This window comes from Arachis ipaensis, chromosome B06, assembly GCF_000816755.2.
Source record: "Arachis ipaensis cultivar K30076 chromosome B06, Araip1.1, whole genome shotgun sequence".
In the NCBI taxonomy this organism is placed as follows: domain Eukaryota; kingdom Viridiplantae; phylum Streptophyta; class Magnoliopsida; order Fabales; family Fabaceae; genus Arachis; species Arachis ipaensis.
In genome coordinates, this window is record NC_029790.2 from 88,861,585 (window position 1) to 88,876,181 (window position 14,597).

Sequence of the window (14,597 nt, forward strand, 5' to 3'; positions counted from 1 at the left end):
CTGAACCCTTTGTGAACTGCCCAATAACAGTTATTAAGGACTCTACTTCTTACAACTATTGTAATATCTCTCTGTTGCGCAAATAATTAAACGATGTCATGACTTATCATTTTCAAACCCGAAGGCAGAGCAGCTACATTTTAGAATTTTATGACAAAAATACAAATACATAAGGTAGCGTTTGGTGGAGAGACAGAGACTGAAAGACTGAGACTGAGAGACAGAGACTAAGAGACAGAGACAGAAATAAATCTCAGTATTCAGTTTGGTGCAAAATGAGAGATAGAAACTAAAACAAGAATGAAACTCTAATTTAATTTGTCCAAAAGGTAAAATTGGAATTAATTAATTGAAATAAGTATATTTTAGGTATAAAATGTTATTAAAGTTTCAGTCTCTGTTTCTAAAAATTTCAGTCTCCTGTGTCCTCATTTTTTGGAGGTACTGAAATACTGAAATTTTAGGGACAGAGACAGAAATTTTAGTACCAGTCTCTGAACCAACAAACATGATACTGAGTTTCAGTCTCTCAGTCTCTGTTTCAGTACATCAAAACAAACGCTACCTAAAAGTTCCACCACAATAAGCAATCAAGCGGGAAAATGAATGAGGCCCTTCTGTTTTTGTCTTTGCATAAGATTAGGTACTTAGGGATGAAGCCCATTAGACCAGGATTGGGGCTCCTTAAAAATGAGGCCATTAAGAAACACACATAAAAGTATATTAGCACAGGGCCTCCAACAGTTTAATAGTTAGGCCTTAAAAAGCCCAATTGAGTCCAGTTCTTTCCAACAACCAAAAATAGTGAGCGACAGGTAGAATATAATAAATTAATAATAGAGACGCGGATTACGAAAATTCAAATTTCAAACTCAACAGTCACCGCCCCTCGCTCTCTCTTTCTCTCTCTCCTTCCCCCCGACCCCATTTCACATACATCTCACGCAGACAGAGAGGGGAGTTTCTGAAGCGGATCTATCTATCTCTATCTACTAAACTGAACAAAACAGAGTGAAGAAGAGAGGGTCTTTCTCTATCTATCTCTATCTCCCTCTCCCACAACCGACAATGTCTCTTCGCCACGAGAAAGAGAAGGGAGTGAATGTGCAGGTCCTCCTCCGCTGCCGCCCCTTCAGCGACGACGAGTTGCGCTCCAACGCCCCCCAGGTTGTCACCTGCAATGACTATAACAGAGAAGTCGCCGTCTCTCAGAACATCGCCGGCAAGCACATTGACAGGGTTTTCACTTTTGACAAGGTATTCTTCAATGGACTTTGCTACTGATTTGCAAATAATTTTTTTTCTTGCTTATAAGCCTTGGATTTGTTCAAATTGAAATTAGTATTGTTTGTATTGACAGAAATGAATAATAATTTTGTTACAAGTTTTGAGCAGTGAATACTGGAGCGACTGTTTTTAGGGTATCTGATGTGTGATCATGTTCTATGTTCTATTTTGCAGGTTTTTGGTCCTAATGCACGACAACAAGATCTTTACGATCAAGCTATTATTCCTATTGTAAATGAAGTTCTAGAAGGATTTAATTGTACTATATTTGCATATGGTCAAACTGGTACTGGAAAAACATACACTATGGAAGGTGAATGCAAAAGGTCAAAGGTATGAAGTAGCATTTTGTGCTAGTTAGTATTCTACCTATCACAACGAATGTTATTTTGATTTATTTGACTGCTGTATTGTAGAGTGGTCCCAATGGAGAGTTGCCTGCAGAGGCTGGAGTCATTCCTAGAGCTGTTAAACAGATTTTTGACACTCTTGAGAGCCAAAATGCTGAGTACAGTGTCAAAGTCACTTTTTTGGAATTGTACAATGAAGAGATCACCGATTTGCTCGCCCCCGAAGAACTTTCGAAAGTTTCTTTGGAAGATAAGCAAAAGAAGCAGCTGCCACTTATGGAGGATGGCAAAGGTGGAGTTCTTGTAAGGGGATTAGAGGAAGAAATTGTGACGAGTGCTAGCGAGATTTTTACCCTTCTGGAGAGAGGGTCTGCCAAAAGACGCACTGCAGAAACTCTGTTGAACAAGCAGTCAAGGTAGTTGTTGTTATTATTGCTTGAATTGTTAGAACTTAGAATGTCATATTTTGATTTTATATTAAGATTTAGTTATCTTTTTCAGTCGGTCACATTCATTGTTTTCAATAACAATCCACATCAAAGAGGCAACCCCAGAAGGTGAAGAACTAATCAAATGTGGCAAACTGAATTTAGTGGATCTGGCTGGCTCGGAAAATATATCTCGTTCTGGTGCTAGGGAGGTAATACATTGGGCGGATACCTCCTAGTTTTATCCTTCACCCTAGGCTTTACACAATAATCTTAATTTGTTTGATTTTGTAACATATCTTAGGGTCGTGCAAGAGAGGCCGGAGAAATAAACAAGAGCTTGCTTACTTTAGGGCGGGTGATCAATGCACTTGTGGAGCACCTTGGTCACGTTCCTTACAGGTTTTTATGTTTATCTTTGTTTTTTTGTTTCCCTCCTTTTAATAAACAAATTGGTCGAAGCTCTTTGAGTCTTTGTATATTCCTCATTTATATGCTTACACGGAAAAGATGGTATATAGGGATAGCAAGTTGACACGTTTACTGCGTGATTCCCTTGGGGGAAGAACCAAAACATGCATCATAGCGACAGTATCCCCTGCAGTTCATTGCTTGGAAGAAACTTTGAGCACGCTCGATTATGCACATAGGGCAAAGCACATTAAAAATAAGCCTGAGGTATGTTCATGATTAAAGTTATTTAAGTGTCGAGAATGTTTCTTACACCATGCATCTTTAGCAGTATAATTTGGCTCATAAATATATTGCTTTTACAAAGATTACATGACTGTTATTCTGTATATTACATCTGTATCATACATAAAAACATATAAACAGATATAGTGTTTTGGGTACACCATTTGATCAATTATTTGTAATGGCAACGTCTTATGAGAGTTCACTTTTTGGTTCACATGAACCAAGTGAACTGGGGCAGATTAAGTGCTTTTAATCCCATTTTGTTTTTTAAAGGAATTTTTACTAACTAGTCCTTACTAGTTTTGGCTATTTTCTTATTGGAATCTGTACTGCAAGGTAATGGAGATGTTTATCATGTGTTTTGTTGTGATTCATTGCCTTGATTTAGAATTTTTTTCTCCCCTTTTTTCTTTAATTAGGTTAATCAGAAGATGATGAAGTCAACTCTTATTAAGGATCTTTATGGGGAAATTGAACGCCTGAAGGCAGGTGAGTTGCTCTAAATTTCATTGTTGTTCATGGAAAGAATAACTTGGCTCTTCATATTACTGCTAAAATTGCATTGTTGCTGATGAAGTTTGTGATTTTGATCAGAGGTTTATGCTACACGTGAGAAAAATGGAGTGTATATACCAAAGGAGAGATTTTATCAAGAAGAAAGTGAAAGAAAGGTAGTTTTTTCTGCCATCATTAGTACCGATATAGCAATATTAGTTCATAAGAAAATATTTTTCCATGTGATTTCACCTGCTGAGATTGAAATGGAATTACTTTTCTTTTTCCCTCTCGTTCTTGTGCTTGGTATAATAAATTGGTTTCATATATTGTTCTCATGGTGTTACATTGATCCAAGATTTTTCACTGTTTAGGCCATGGCAGATCAGATTGAGCAGATGGGGCAGACTATAGAAAATCATCAGAAGGTTGGTTTTCTTAAAAAACCAATAGCTATATCTGCAGATGATATTGTGCGCCTGTGTATTCCTATTTTGCTTGATATTTTTTTCATGTTTGGACCAGCAATATGATGATTTGAATAGTAGATACATTGAGCAAGTTCGACATTGCTCTGATTTGAGCAACAAACTTGATACCACACAGGTTAGCTATCTATAGGTTTTGGTCCTTTATTGTTATGTTAATATACATCTACTTATCAGGAAAAGAATAAAAAACTACAGAAAAACTTGAACAAGACCAGTGAGTTGCTCACTAACACAGAGGATGAATTGAGGAGATGTAAGTATACCGTGAAAGAGAAAGACTTCATCATTTCTGAGCAGAGAAAAGCAGGTAGATTCATTATTGTGTTTTTGTCTTTATCTCTTATTACACAGTATTAAGTTGAGATGGTGGTTAAAACAATTGTGTGTGACAGAAAATGCTCTAGCTCATCAAGCTTGTGTATTACGGGCTGATTTGGAGAAAGTTCTTCAGGATAATGCTTCACTGTTTTTGAAAATTGGTAGGCATTTATCCTTTTCTGTGCAATTATTGACAAAGAATCCAAGTTGTACCGTTAATGACTTGTATACATCTGTTATCGTAGGTAGAGAAGACAAGCTGAACCTGGATAACAGGGCTGTGGTGAACAATTTTCAAGCAGAGCTTGCCCAGCAGGTTGGTTATCTTTGCAATATTGTTGCGACATCATTGTCAGAACAGAGTGAACATCTGACATGTGTGGAGACGCTCTGCCATTCTTTTCTAGGTGTTCATGATAAGGTGGGTACCTCAATTATCTAATGCTGCTGCTTTTTTTTGGTCATATTCTTCTATGTTTTTATTTAATATGTTGAATCCTCTTAATTCACTGTTCGTTGTTATTTTGGCTTGTTTATTTCATCGCTATGCATTTGCTTGGATGTTATGATATAATTCATTAATTCTCCTCATCTTGTTGCGTATAGGTGGTTTTGGATTTAAAAAACAAAGTGACAGGTTTAAGAAACCTGTACTTATCACACATTGAGGCAGTGCAAAATGTGGTCCGTTTGCATAAGGCGAGCTCAGATGGTGTTTTAGAGGAATTATCTTCTCTGATATCCTCCAATGGTCGTTCTATTCAAGAAGTATGTTTGAACCATCTCAATTTGTATTCCTTGTTATTATATATTTATTTATTTATTTATTTATTTACATCTCTGTTCAGCATTAACAAAGTATTTTTTCCCCTTGGTCAATCAGTTTCTTGAATCTGAGGCCACTCAAGCTGGAGCAATATTTGATGAACTTCAGAGCTCTCTTTCAACTCAGCAGGGTGAACTGGCAGTTTTTGCTAGGGAAATGCGCCATGTATGATCTTTAACTTCTCTCTTCGGCTATAAGACTATAACATAACTATGCACAAATCAATCTTACCTGTTTCATTTTTATTTCTTTATTCTATGCAGTTTCTTTTGCTGTATTTTGTTTATTCAGAGGCTGAGCAAACACAACTGAATTGTATTGCTGACTTTAGGAAGTCTTTCGAGGTTGTGATGTAAAATATTAATATTTATTAATGCACTCTTTCTATGGTGGCTTATGGTGGTTGACCTATTCTTTACAGGAGCAATCAAGATCTGATTCAGAGAAGCTTATTGCGGATATGACCAGCTTAGTTTCTGATCATATTCGTCGTCAAATGGATCTGGTCCGATTTGAGTATTACTTCGTCAATGTTTCTTAGTAAATGTTTCTTATTTGGGGTTGGCAGTTTAGTTTCTTATGGACGATGGTGAATTATTCAGGTGGATGAAAAGCTTGTTGATCTTAGACAGAGCAGCATTAAGAGCAAGACTTTCTTGGACGAACATGTGTCATCAGTAGGAGAAATTGTGTCCCATGCAAAAAGGAAATGGCAATCTTTTTGTGTGCAAGCAGAGAAAGAGACCAAGGATACTGCTGATTATTCTGCAGCAAAGCATTGCCGTATGGAGTTACTCATGCAGCAAAGGTCAGTGGCTTGCCCATGGTTTCTTGATCAAGCCCTCCTTTAGCAAAATTCGTAGTGTCTTATTTTTATATCTGTAGTGTAAGTACCGCTGGATCAGCTTTAGAGCATATGAAGAGGACTCATGAGGCTGTAAATGAGAAAGAGTCCAAGCATATTTCTGCAGCAGTGTCACTAATCAGGTATCTAGTGAATTGATTGTAAGAAACTGAGAATAACTGTCAGTAATGCCCATGCTTATTGAAAATGTGCTTCATTGAGTCCTTATCCGCTCTTAAACTAATACTTTTGTGATCAACTGATTAGTTTGTTCCATGTGATGCAATATCAATCACTTGTGTACAGTAATTCTTCTAATAGCAATGAGCAACATGACATGGGATCAATTCTGCTCGTGTTGCAGCAGAGGAAGATGTGGCAAAGAACAGCAAGGATCTCTTTGAGCAGTTTGATGGTAAGTGTATGGTTTCATTGCATAGCAAAATTGGTTGCAAAAAAGCAGCTGCAGGTGTCTGCAAATTTATCTTAGCTAAAACAACTTAATGAAGGGGTCTACCTGTTGTGCAGAACAAACTAGTCAAATTTTTTTTTCCTCTTAAAAATGAGTCTCATTTTGCATTCATTTGATCCTCTATTTTATTTTATTTTTGCAGTCATGTCTGCGCAAGAGCGGGAATCCATTTCTGGAATGCTGGATGTAGTAAAGACTCATTCAAATACACTTGAGACCTTCAGAGAAGACCATGCTGGCCAAGCCTCTTCGATTGAAGAGAAGGCTCGCGAAACTTTTCAACAGCACTATAGGGTACTTTAACTCTATTTATTAACTACAAGTTTTATCAATGAAGCATCACTAAACGTTTTCTGCCTTTCATGCATTGCATGGCTTGTTGCTTTGTCTTCTCTTTGCAGGACTATGAGCCTAGTGGAAATACACCAGTAAGATGTGAAACAGACGTTCCGAGTAAAGGAACAATCGAGTCTCTTCGATCATTGCCAGTGGAATCGCTTCTTGAGGAGTTCCGGGAAAACAATTCAAGTGAATCCTCAGTAAAGGAGTTGAAACCATCGCTTATTCCACGTTCTCCTCTTAGCGCACTGAACTGATGGTTCAACTAAATTGCATGCTTTGGTCCTTAATGAAATTAAATTTGTTTGTATCTGTAACATTGCATTGGTTTTTTTTTGGTTACCATTAGTAGTTCCATGCTTGAGAAGCATCAGGTGATGAGATACAATGTGAAATCTAGGCCAAATTACTTATGTAAAATCCCATCTTGGGATGGAATATAGAGGTCAAATAATGTTTGTAACGTTAGGGTAATGATGTCGTATGTAGTTAATTCTTATTCTTGACCTGTCAATTATTTGGCAGATACCTGTTTACTTAATGTCTCTTGTAATGATGAACACATTTATATCAAGTGAAAATGGGAACCAGGGTTATGTTGGAACTATTTAAATGGGAACCAGTTTCTTTAGATGATGGACACATTTATACATTTTTAACCGTATGTTGATAATGTTGATAATATGGCGTCAGCACGGTTGGTGGGGGGAGGGGGTTGCAACAACGCAGGTGAGGCTGCGGCAATGAGAGAAAAATCGGAGATTAGAAGGTTACGATGAAATTAGAAATATGTAATGTAAATAGATTTAATTACTAATCTTAATTTTTAAAATTTTAAAATTTAAAATTAAATAATTAATTAATAATCTAATTTTTAATTATAATTTTACTTTTTTTTTAATTTATTATTTACATTGTTTACCATTATCATTATTTTTCTATATTTTTTCATACTTAAGAGTTACTTGTAATTTATTTGGTGAGTACATGTGTTGATTATAATTTAATTTCTAAAATTTATGGTCAGCTCTTTGACCCACCACTTGAGATCTAAAATTATAATAATACTTAGTAGATATTATTATAATTCTTCTTAAAACTCTTGGCGCTCTTTATTTATCCTTTTTTGGTGTTTTTTCTTAGGAAAAGAAAAAATACTAGTAACTAGATAGACATAACTAATAATTAAGACTACTAATATAATAACACCTCTTAAATGTAAATCTGATTGTGTGCTGTTTTATGGGTAAAACTGTAGAAGACTGTTAGGAAGGTCTAAACATACACTAAAAAATCTCAACATTCAAGTTAAGAAGTGATATCATATGAGGAGTTTTCTAGGGTTTACAACGAAGATATTTTATATCTATAAAACAAATATACTTTTGTGATTATTTTTTTATGTCTCTAATTTATCTCCAATTAGTATTAAATCTATGCGGTGCACAATTTTTATTCTAGTTTAACATGGTAAATTGAATATGATATAAAATATAAATTTAACATAGTAAATTAATATGATAAATTATCAATACGTAATAAATATAGTGAATATGTTATTTTATATTTATTTAATATAAAATATAAATTATTTATTTAAAAATATATCGAGTTTGAGGTAGGGTACAAAAAAAACAATGTATCTCTCTAAGATCACGTAGGTAAATGAATCTTTGAAAAAATATAATCGTATTCATAAATTCTTCTCCTTCTTATGTATTTTTAAAATTTTGAATGATGTATTCTTAATAGATAAAATTAGATTCAGTCAAGAAGTTCTTGTGGATTTGACTTTTTTAAAATAAAAGATAAATCCAAAAAAGATACATACTATATTGTAATCTTATCTATAGAATAATAATCTATAACAGAAAAAAGAGAAACTACCGCTTTAGATAAAATCTAAATTAAAAACTACTTTAGCCTTTAACCACTCTTTCTTGTATCTCATCTTATAAATATGGCAATGGAATCCCTTCTTCTTCTCATAGTTTTTGATTTTTCTTCCGTTTTCCATCCAAGGCTACTCCACACAAATTACCAAACCCTCTTTAACTTTTCATAAGATACATTCTATTTGCTTGAATTGAATGAGTCAATTAAGGTGCATCCACTCTTTAATAGCGGTGTTATTTTTTACTGTAATACTCATAATTAGCAATAATGGTGTTGATGCTTTTCACAAAGTACACCCACATCTTCAATCTGTTTCAAGGATTTCTGTGAGCGGCAAACACAGAACTGGATACCATTTTCAACCTCCTAGGAATTGGATTAACGGTTTGTGTAACCGTTTTATTCCCTTCATATTCATATTCTTTTGTTCATATATGCTTCATTTGGATGGTAATTCATCAATGATAAAAAGCGAAGAACAACGTATATAATTTAAAATATTGTTAGCGTTGTAACGACCTCGTAGCATTGTATAATAAAGGTTGGGAATAAAAGATGGAAAATATTAAAATAAACGTCCTGCTAATTACGTTAGGGTTTATCCAAATAAAAAAAATATCTAAAAAAATATTAAATAATAAAAAACATACTTAAATAAATAATTAAAAGAAAAAATTGAAAAAATCAATTCCCATAAATTTTGTCTTATTATAAATGTTCCTCTCAAATTTATTTGGAAAGACGTTAATAATCTGAAAATTTCCCAAATTTGTCCTTTCATATGTTCTTGTCAATTAATGTGTTTGCTAGCGTGTGGAATATGTTTTTCTCCCATATAATAATGGCCTTTGATACAGTTAGTTGCTAGTAAAGTTGCTTGGCTATTAGTTTATTTTTTATTTTTTTTATTTTTTAATAATATGAATGCTTATTAGCTATAGAATTTAATTTTACATGTGCATCAAAAGTAAAATCTTAGTTATATATAGAAGACAATAGTACAATATACATAAGCCCAAGCTTATGAAGCTGAAAGTTTATATATGCACTCGGAACTCTTGTTTTGTGCATTTGTCTCTAAAATTATCTTGAAGGGGTATATTAGGTAACTAATAACTTTGTTGAACAACATGAATAATAAACTCTAAATTTAGTTATTATTAGATATTAATTACTCATGTCACTAATTAAATTTAGGATTAATTTACTTTTTTAATTTTATTATTCACATTGTTAGCAATATTATTTTCTATCTATATTTTTTCTATCTTGAATCTTGAATCTCCATTCATCGTTGGTTATTGATACTGGCTAATTAAATTTCTTTGCTTTTCTTAATCCTTTTATATGGTCCCGCAATTGGTTAATGGACGCTACAATCAAATTATGCAGATCCAAATGGTTAGTATTTATTTTTCCTCTTTAATTTCTTTCTTATTTTTTTTAATGATTATTTTTCTGACAACCTTAACCAATATATAGCAATAAATTTATTTTTATTTTTTATTCCTTAAAAAATATTTTCAACATAAAACTGTTAATAGTGTAATATGGTATTCAATTAATTATATAAATTATAATACATGTTGAAATAAAAAATCTATGTGAAAATATGTTAATTATACTCTTATTTATAATACATGTTAATAATTTTGAAGAATGCATGTTGGAAATATAAAATTTACAATAAAAATAAGTTAAATTAGATATATTTATACATAAATATATAACAATTAATTTGGTGACTTGTGAATGTCATTTTGAATAGTTTAATGAACACAAATGAATTAATACAGGACCTATGCACTACAATGGATACTACCATCTGTTTTATCAATACAACCCTAAAGGTTCAGTGTGGGGTAATATTGTATGGGCTCACTCAGTCTCAAAAGATCTCATCAATTGGAAAGCACTTGAGCCGGCCATTTATCCATCGAAACCCTTCGACAAGTTCGGGTGTTGGTCAGGCTCAGCCACCATCATCCCCGGAAAAGGGCCGGTGATCCTCTACACCGGAATAGTCGACGCGAACAAGACTCAAGTTCAATGCTATGCCGTCCCAGAAGACTTATCCGACCCCTTCCTCACAAAATGGATCAAACCGGACGAGTATAATCCCATCGTGGTCGCCGGCCCCGGCGTTAATAGCACCGACTTCCGGGACCCAACAACTGCATGGTTCAAAGACGGACACTGGAAGATTTTGGTTGGTAGTAGAAGAAAGCATAGAGGAATTGCATACTTGTATAGGAGTAGGGACTTCAAGAAATGGATTCGAGCCAAACACCCTATTCATACTGCTGCTGGAACGGGTATGTGGGAGTGTCCAGATTTCTACCCGGTTTCTATGGAGGGGACAATGGGATTGGATACGTCTGTGGTTGGTAATCATGTTAAGCATGTGTTGAAGAATAGTCTTGATGAGACTAGGTTTGAGTATTATACTTTAGGTACCTATTTCACCAATATAGATAGGTATATACCGGACAACACCTCTGTTGATGGTTGGGCTGGTCTTAGGTATGATTATGGTAATTTCTATGCATCCAAGTCCTTCTTTGACCCCACTATGAATAGAAGGATCTTGTGGGGTTGGGCTAATGAGTCTGATACTAAGGAAGATGATATTCACAAAGGATGGGCAGGAATTCAGGTACGTTTTAATATGATTAAATAAATTAAAGTATTTAGAATAGACAAAAATATATATATTAAAGTGAATTTGGTTTAGTTATTATAACAAAGAAGAGAAATGTGTGAATATATTTTGTCGGTGGTGGTTATCTTATAGTGTACATAAAGCATTTCTGGTTACTATTGTTAGTATAGTATTAATAAAATTTTATATAAATTTTGATGAATGCATACATCTGTTGTTAAAATTTCAGGCAATTCCAAGAACTTTGTGGCTTGATCCTAGCGGTAGACAATTGGTACAATGGCCTATTGAGGAATTAAATAGCCTTAGGGACAAAGAAGTAGAGATTAGCAATCTAAAGCTTGCAAAGGGAGATTATGTTGAAGTTAAAGGAATTACTGCTGCTCAGGTCAACTTCTAAATTATTTAAACATCAACTTATTAATTGATTTCTATGTTGCATGCATTTTAAAGTGCTAACAATTATATTATATGGCATGACACACCAGGCAGATGTAGAAGTTACCTTCTCATTTTCAAGCTTGAACGAGGCTGAAGCATTTGATCCAAGTTGGGTCAACGCAGAGGATTTGTGTGGCAAAAAGGGTTCAAATATTCAAGGTGGAGTTGGCCCTTTTGGTATTCTAACATTGGCTTCAAATAATTTGGAGGAATATACTCCTGTCTTCTTTAGAATTTTTAAAGCTTCGAACAAGCATGTAGTGCTCTTATGCTCCGATGCAAGAAGGTTTGTGTTTGACGAATAATTCAAATGGATTTTAGAATGTTACCTTATTTTCGTGTCTTCTAATTGATTAACTTACTTCAATTTCTTGTTTTTCAATAGTTCTTCTTTGAAGAGTGAGTTGTACAAGCCATCATTTGCTGGATTTGTAGATGTGGATTTGTCTACTACTAAGAAGCTTTCTCTTAGGAGTTTGGTATGTACAAATGCAAACCCTCCATATTCTTATTATTGGTGTTAACATTTATGTGATATGAGAATTACTATATTAATATTGGCTAACATTCTATGCTATTTTCAATTAAATGACAGATCGATCATTCTGTAGTGGAGAGTTTTGGAGCAGGCGGAAAAACAAATATTTTATCTAGGGTTTATCCTGAGTTAGCTGTGGCAGATCAAGCTCACTTATTTGTGTTTAACAATGGAACTGTACCAATCGTTATGGAAAATCTTAGATCATGGTGCATGAAATCTGCTGTTATAAATTGACATGCCGAAAGATTATTTAGTTTATCTTAAAACTTGAAAAATGTACTTTTATCTATTTTTAATTGAATTTTTTTGTTATCTTTTTATATCATTTTCATAAATTTTAGAAGGTTAATAATTTTTTTCCAACGCACTAATACCCTAATTTACACACAAGTTACAGGGTAGATATGCCCAATTTGGGTAAACAACTTAATTATTAAACTATTTTTGAAAAATAGCTTAAATAATAAATGATTATATTAAAAGTAGTTTATAAATAAATTATTTTGTGTTTAGATTTTTAGTTCTAAAAGCACTTATTTTATACAAATGTGATAAAAAGTAGTAGCATTATGAGAGAAGTCTTTTTTTTTTAACTTCTTTATAAGCTCCTAAATAATTTTTTAGAAAGCTACCATTTGATTTTGAAAATTGTACCAGACATTAATACTATTACTTTTCATAAATCAAAAGTCCAAAAAAATTACTTTTGGAACTTTCCAAACGGACCCTAAATATATATGCACAGTAATAGAATAATAAAATTGATGGTGTAGGAGCAAAAATAATACATATTACTATAAAAAGTATATTAATTCTAATTTATAAAAGATAAATACACATTAGTTATCAGAATACAAAATAAAAAAAAATTATATTATATTTTTTAGAATAAATAATTACATATTTAACAAAAAATAAAATAAATAAATATGAATGGATCCTATTTATGATATATGGAGCAGATAACATCTAAGAACTCAATAAAAAAATAGGTATTTATTGCACATTATTACTCTTGAATAGAAAGATTCACATAAATAAATATTTATTCCCAAAAAATATTTTTAAAAAAATGGAATGAATTTTATAACTCAATAACTAGACAGTATATCTATAATTCACATAAAACTATATAAATATTATTATAAAATAATTTTAGTTAAAAAATAATAATTTATATGAATAAGTGAATCAAAGAGTTTGCATACAAAACAAAAATCAAACCAAAAATTCATACTTAACAACTTCTATCAATAGCCTTTTTCTCTTGCGTCTTAATAGAATAACAGATTTAATACAATTATTTTTGTTTAAGTGTGTTGCTAACTCTCTTAATTATCTTGTCTTGTACTATTAATGTTAATAATTTTTTTTTCATGTTCATTTTGGCCCTTTACTAAAATAAAATAAAAGGAAAATGAAGGAGAAAATAAATTGCATTTTTTGTGATGTTTTATACTATTTATCCATTATTTTATAGTCACGAGGTAAGGAATTTTTTTATTAGTATACTTAATATTTAAAGTCATGATAATAATTATTTCAAAGAGGACTGAGTCAAAGAATTTTTGATAAGAGAAAAGAGAGCATGTTGATTTATGTAATAATTATCGTTTTTAATTTTTATGATTTATTACATTTAATGGATAATAATGTGATTGAGAGATGTTAGAGATTTGATTTAAGAGAAACTGAAATTGATTTTGGAAAGACCATTAATGATTCCAAATATGCAGCAAAATGATAGGTGATAAGGAGGATAAGTGATAAGAAAGTGTATGTCACTTGCTTATCAAGAGAATGAAAATTTTTACATGACATTTCTATATTATAATTATTTTTTGGCTACCTAACATTACCCATAGATTTTTAGGCTTTGTATTTTCTTTCTCTTCTTTGATTATAAAAGATTGTGTCCTTCAAAATTAAAAAAAAAATTAAAAGAAGATATATGTTTGTTTATCTAGACTGTCTCTTGACTAATTAATAAATTTTGATATTAAAAAAGTATTTTCAATATATATATATTGTTACTTATTTTTTTTGTCTTTAATATCTTGGGACAAAATTAAAATTGTTTCTAACCTTTTTTTTTCTTATTAATATCATTCTCAAAGTTATTGAATATTTTAAAATTATCTTTTTGAACATAATAATTTTTTAAATGACACAAATGCTCTTTTTCTATTATCACTACCATTACCCCATTCACCGTTATCCCCATTTCTTCCTACCTAAAACAGAAAAACCAAAACGAAGAAAAAGAATAAAAGAGGAAGAAGAAAGAGAAAAAAAGGAAGAAGAAGAAGTGACAACGAAAAAAAGGACGGCTGCTGCCATCGCTTTGTGACTGTAGAGAGAGATAAAACAAGGATATGAGAGATAGAACAAGAGAAGAGAGAAACAAAGAAGGAGAAGAAAGGAAAGAAAAGGAAGAAGATGGAGGTGACGGCGGAGAAGCTAAGAGTGCGGTCGCCACCGTCGCGCCATGAAGGAGAGATGACAACG

General features: G+C 32.6%; 2 protein-coding genes across 2 annotated transcripts; both read left to right on the forward strand.

Moving 5' to 3' along the window:
* Nucleotides 847-7,162, forward strand: LOC107604649 (kinesin-like protein KIN-5C). Its single transcript, XM_016306277.2, is given in 22 exon segments — nt 847-1,257; nt 1,462-1,620; nt 1,704-2,053; nt 2,139-2,277; nt 2,370-2,467; nt 2,587-2,743; nt 3,184-3,253; nt 3,359-3,435; nt 3,634-3,687; nt 3,785-3,865; nt 3,946-4,057; nt 4,143-4,229; nt 4,314-4,489; nt 4,675-4,836; nt 4,952-5,059; nt 5,316-5,399; nt 5,497-5,702; nt 5,780-5,881; nt 6,045-6,076; nt 6,079-6,153; nt 6,353-6,504; nt 6,612-7,162. Coding segments are annotated over 22 exon segments (2,865 nt in total). The 5' UTR covers nt 847-1,068; the 3' UTR covers nt 6,807-7,162.
* LOC107647031 (beta-fructofuranosidase, insoluble isoenzyme 1-like) lies at nt 8,698-12,338 on the forward strand. Its single transcript, XM_016351163.2, has 7 exons — nt 8,698-8,829; nt 9,838-9,846; nt 10,242-11,101; nt 11,337-11,495; nt 11,596-11,834; nt 11,934-12,027; nt 12,144-12,338. Exons 3-7 carry the CDS (start codon nt 10,247-10,249, stop codon nt 12,321-12,323), a joined length of 1,527 nt encoding a protein of 508 aa, XP_016206649.1. The 5' UTR covers nt 8,698-8,829; nt 9,838-9,846; nt 10,242-10,246; the 3' UTR covers nt 12,324-12,338.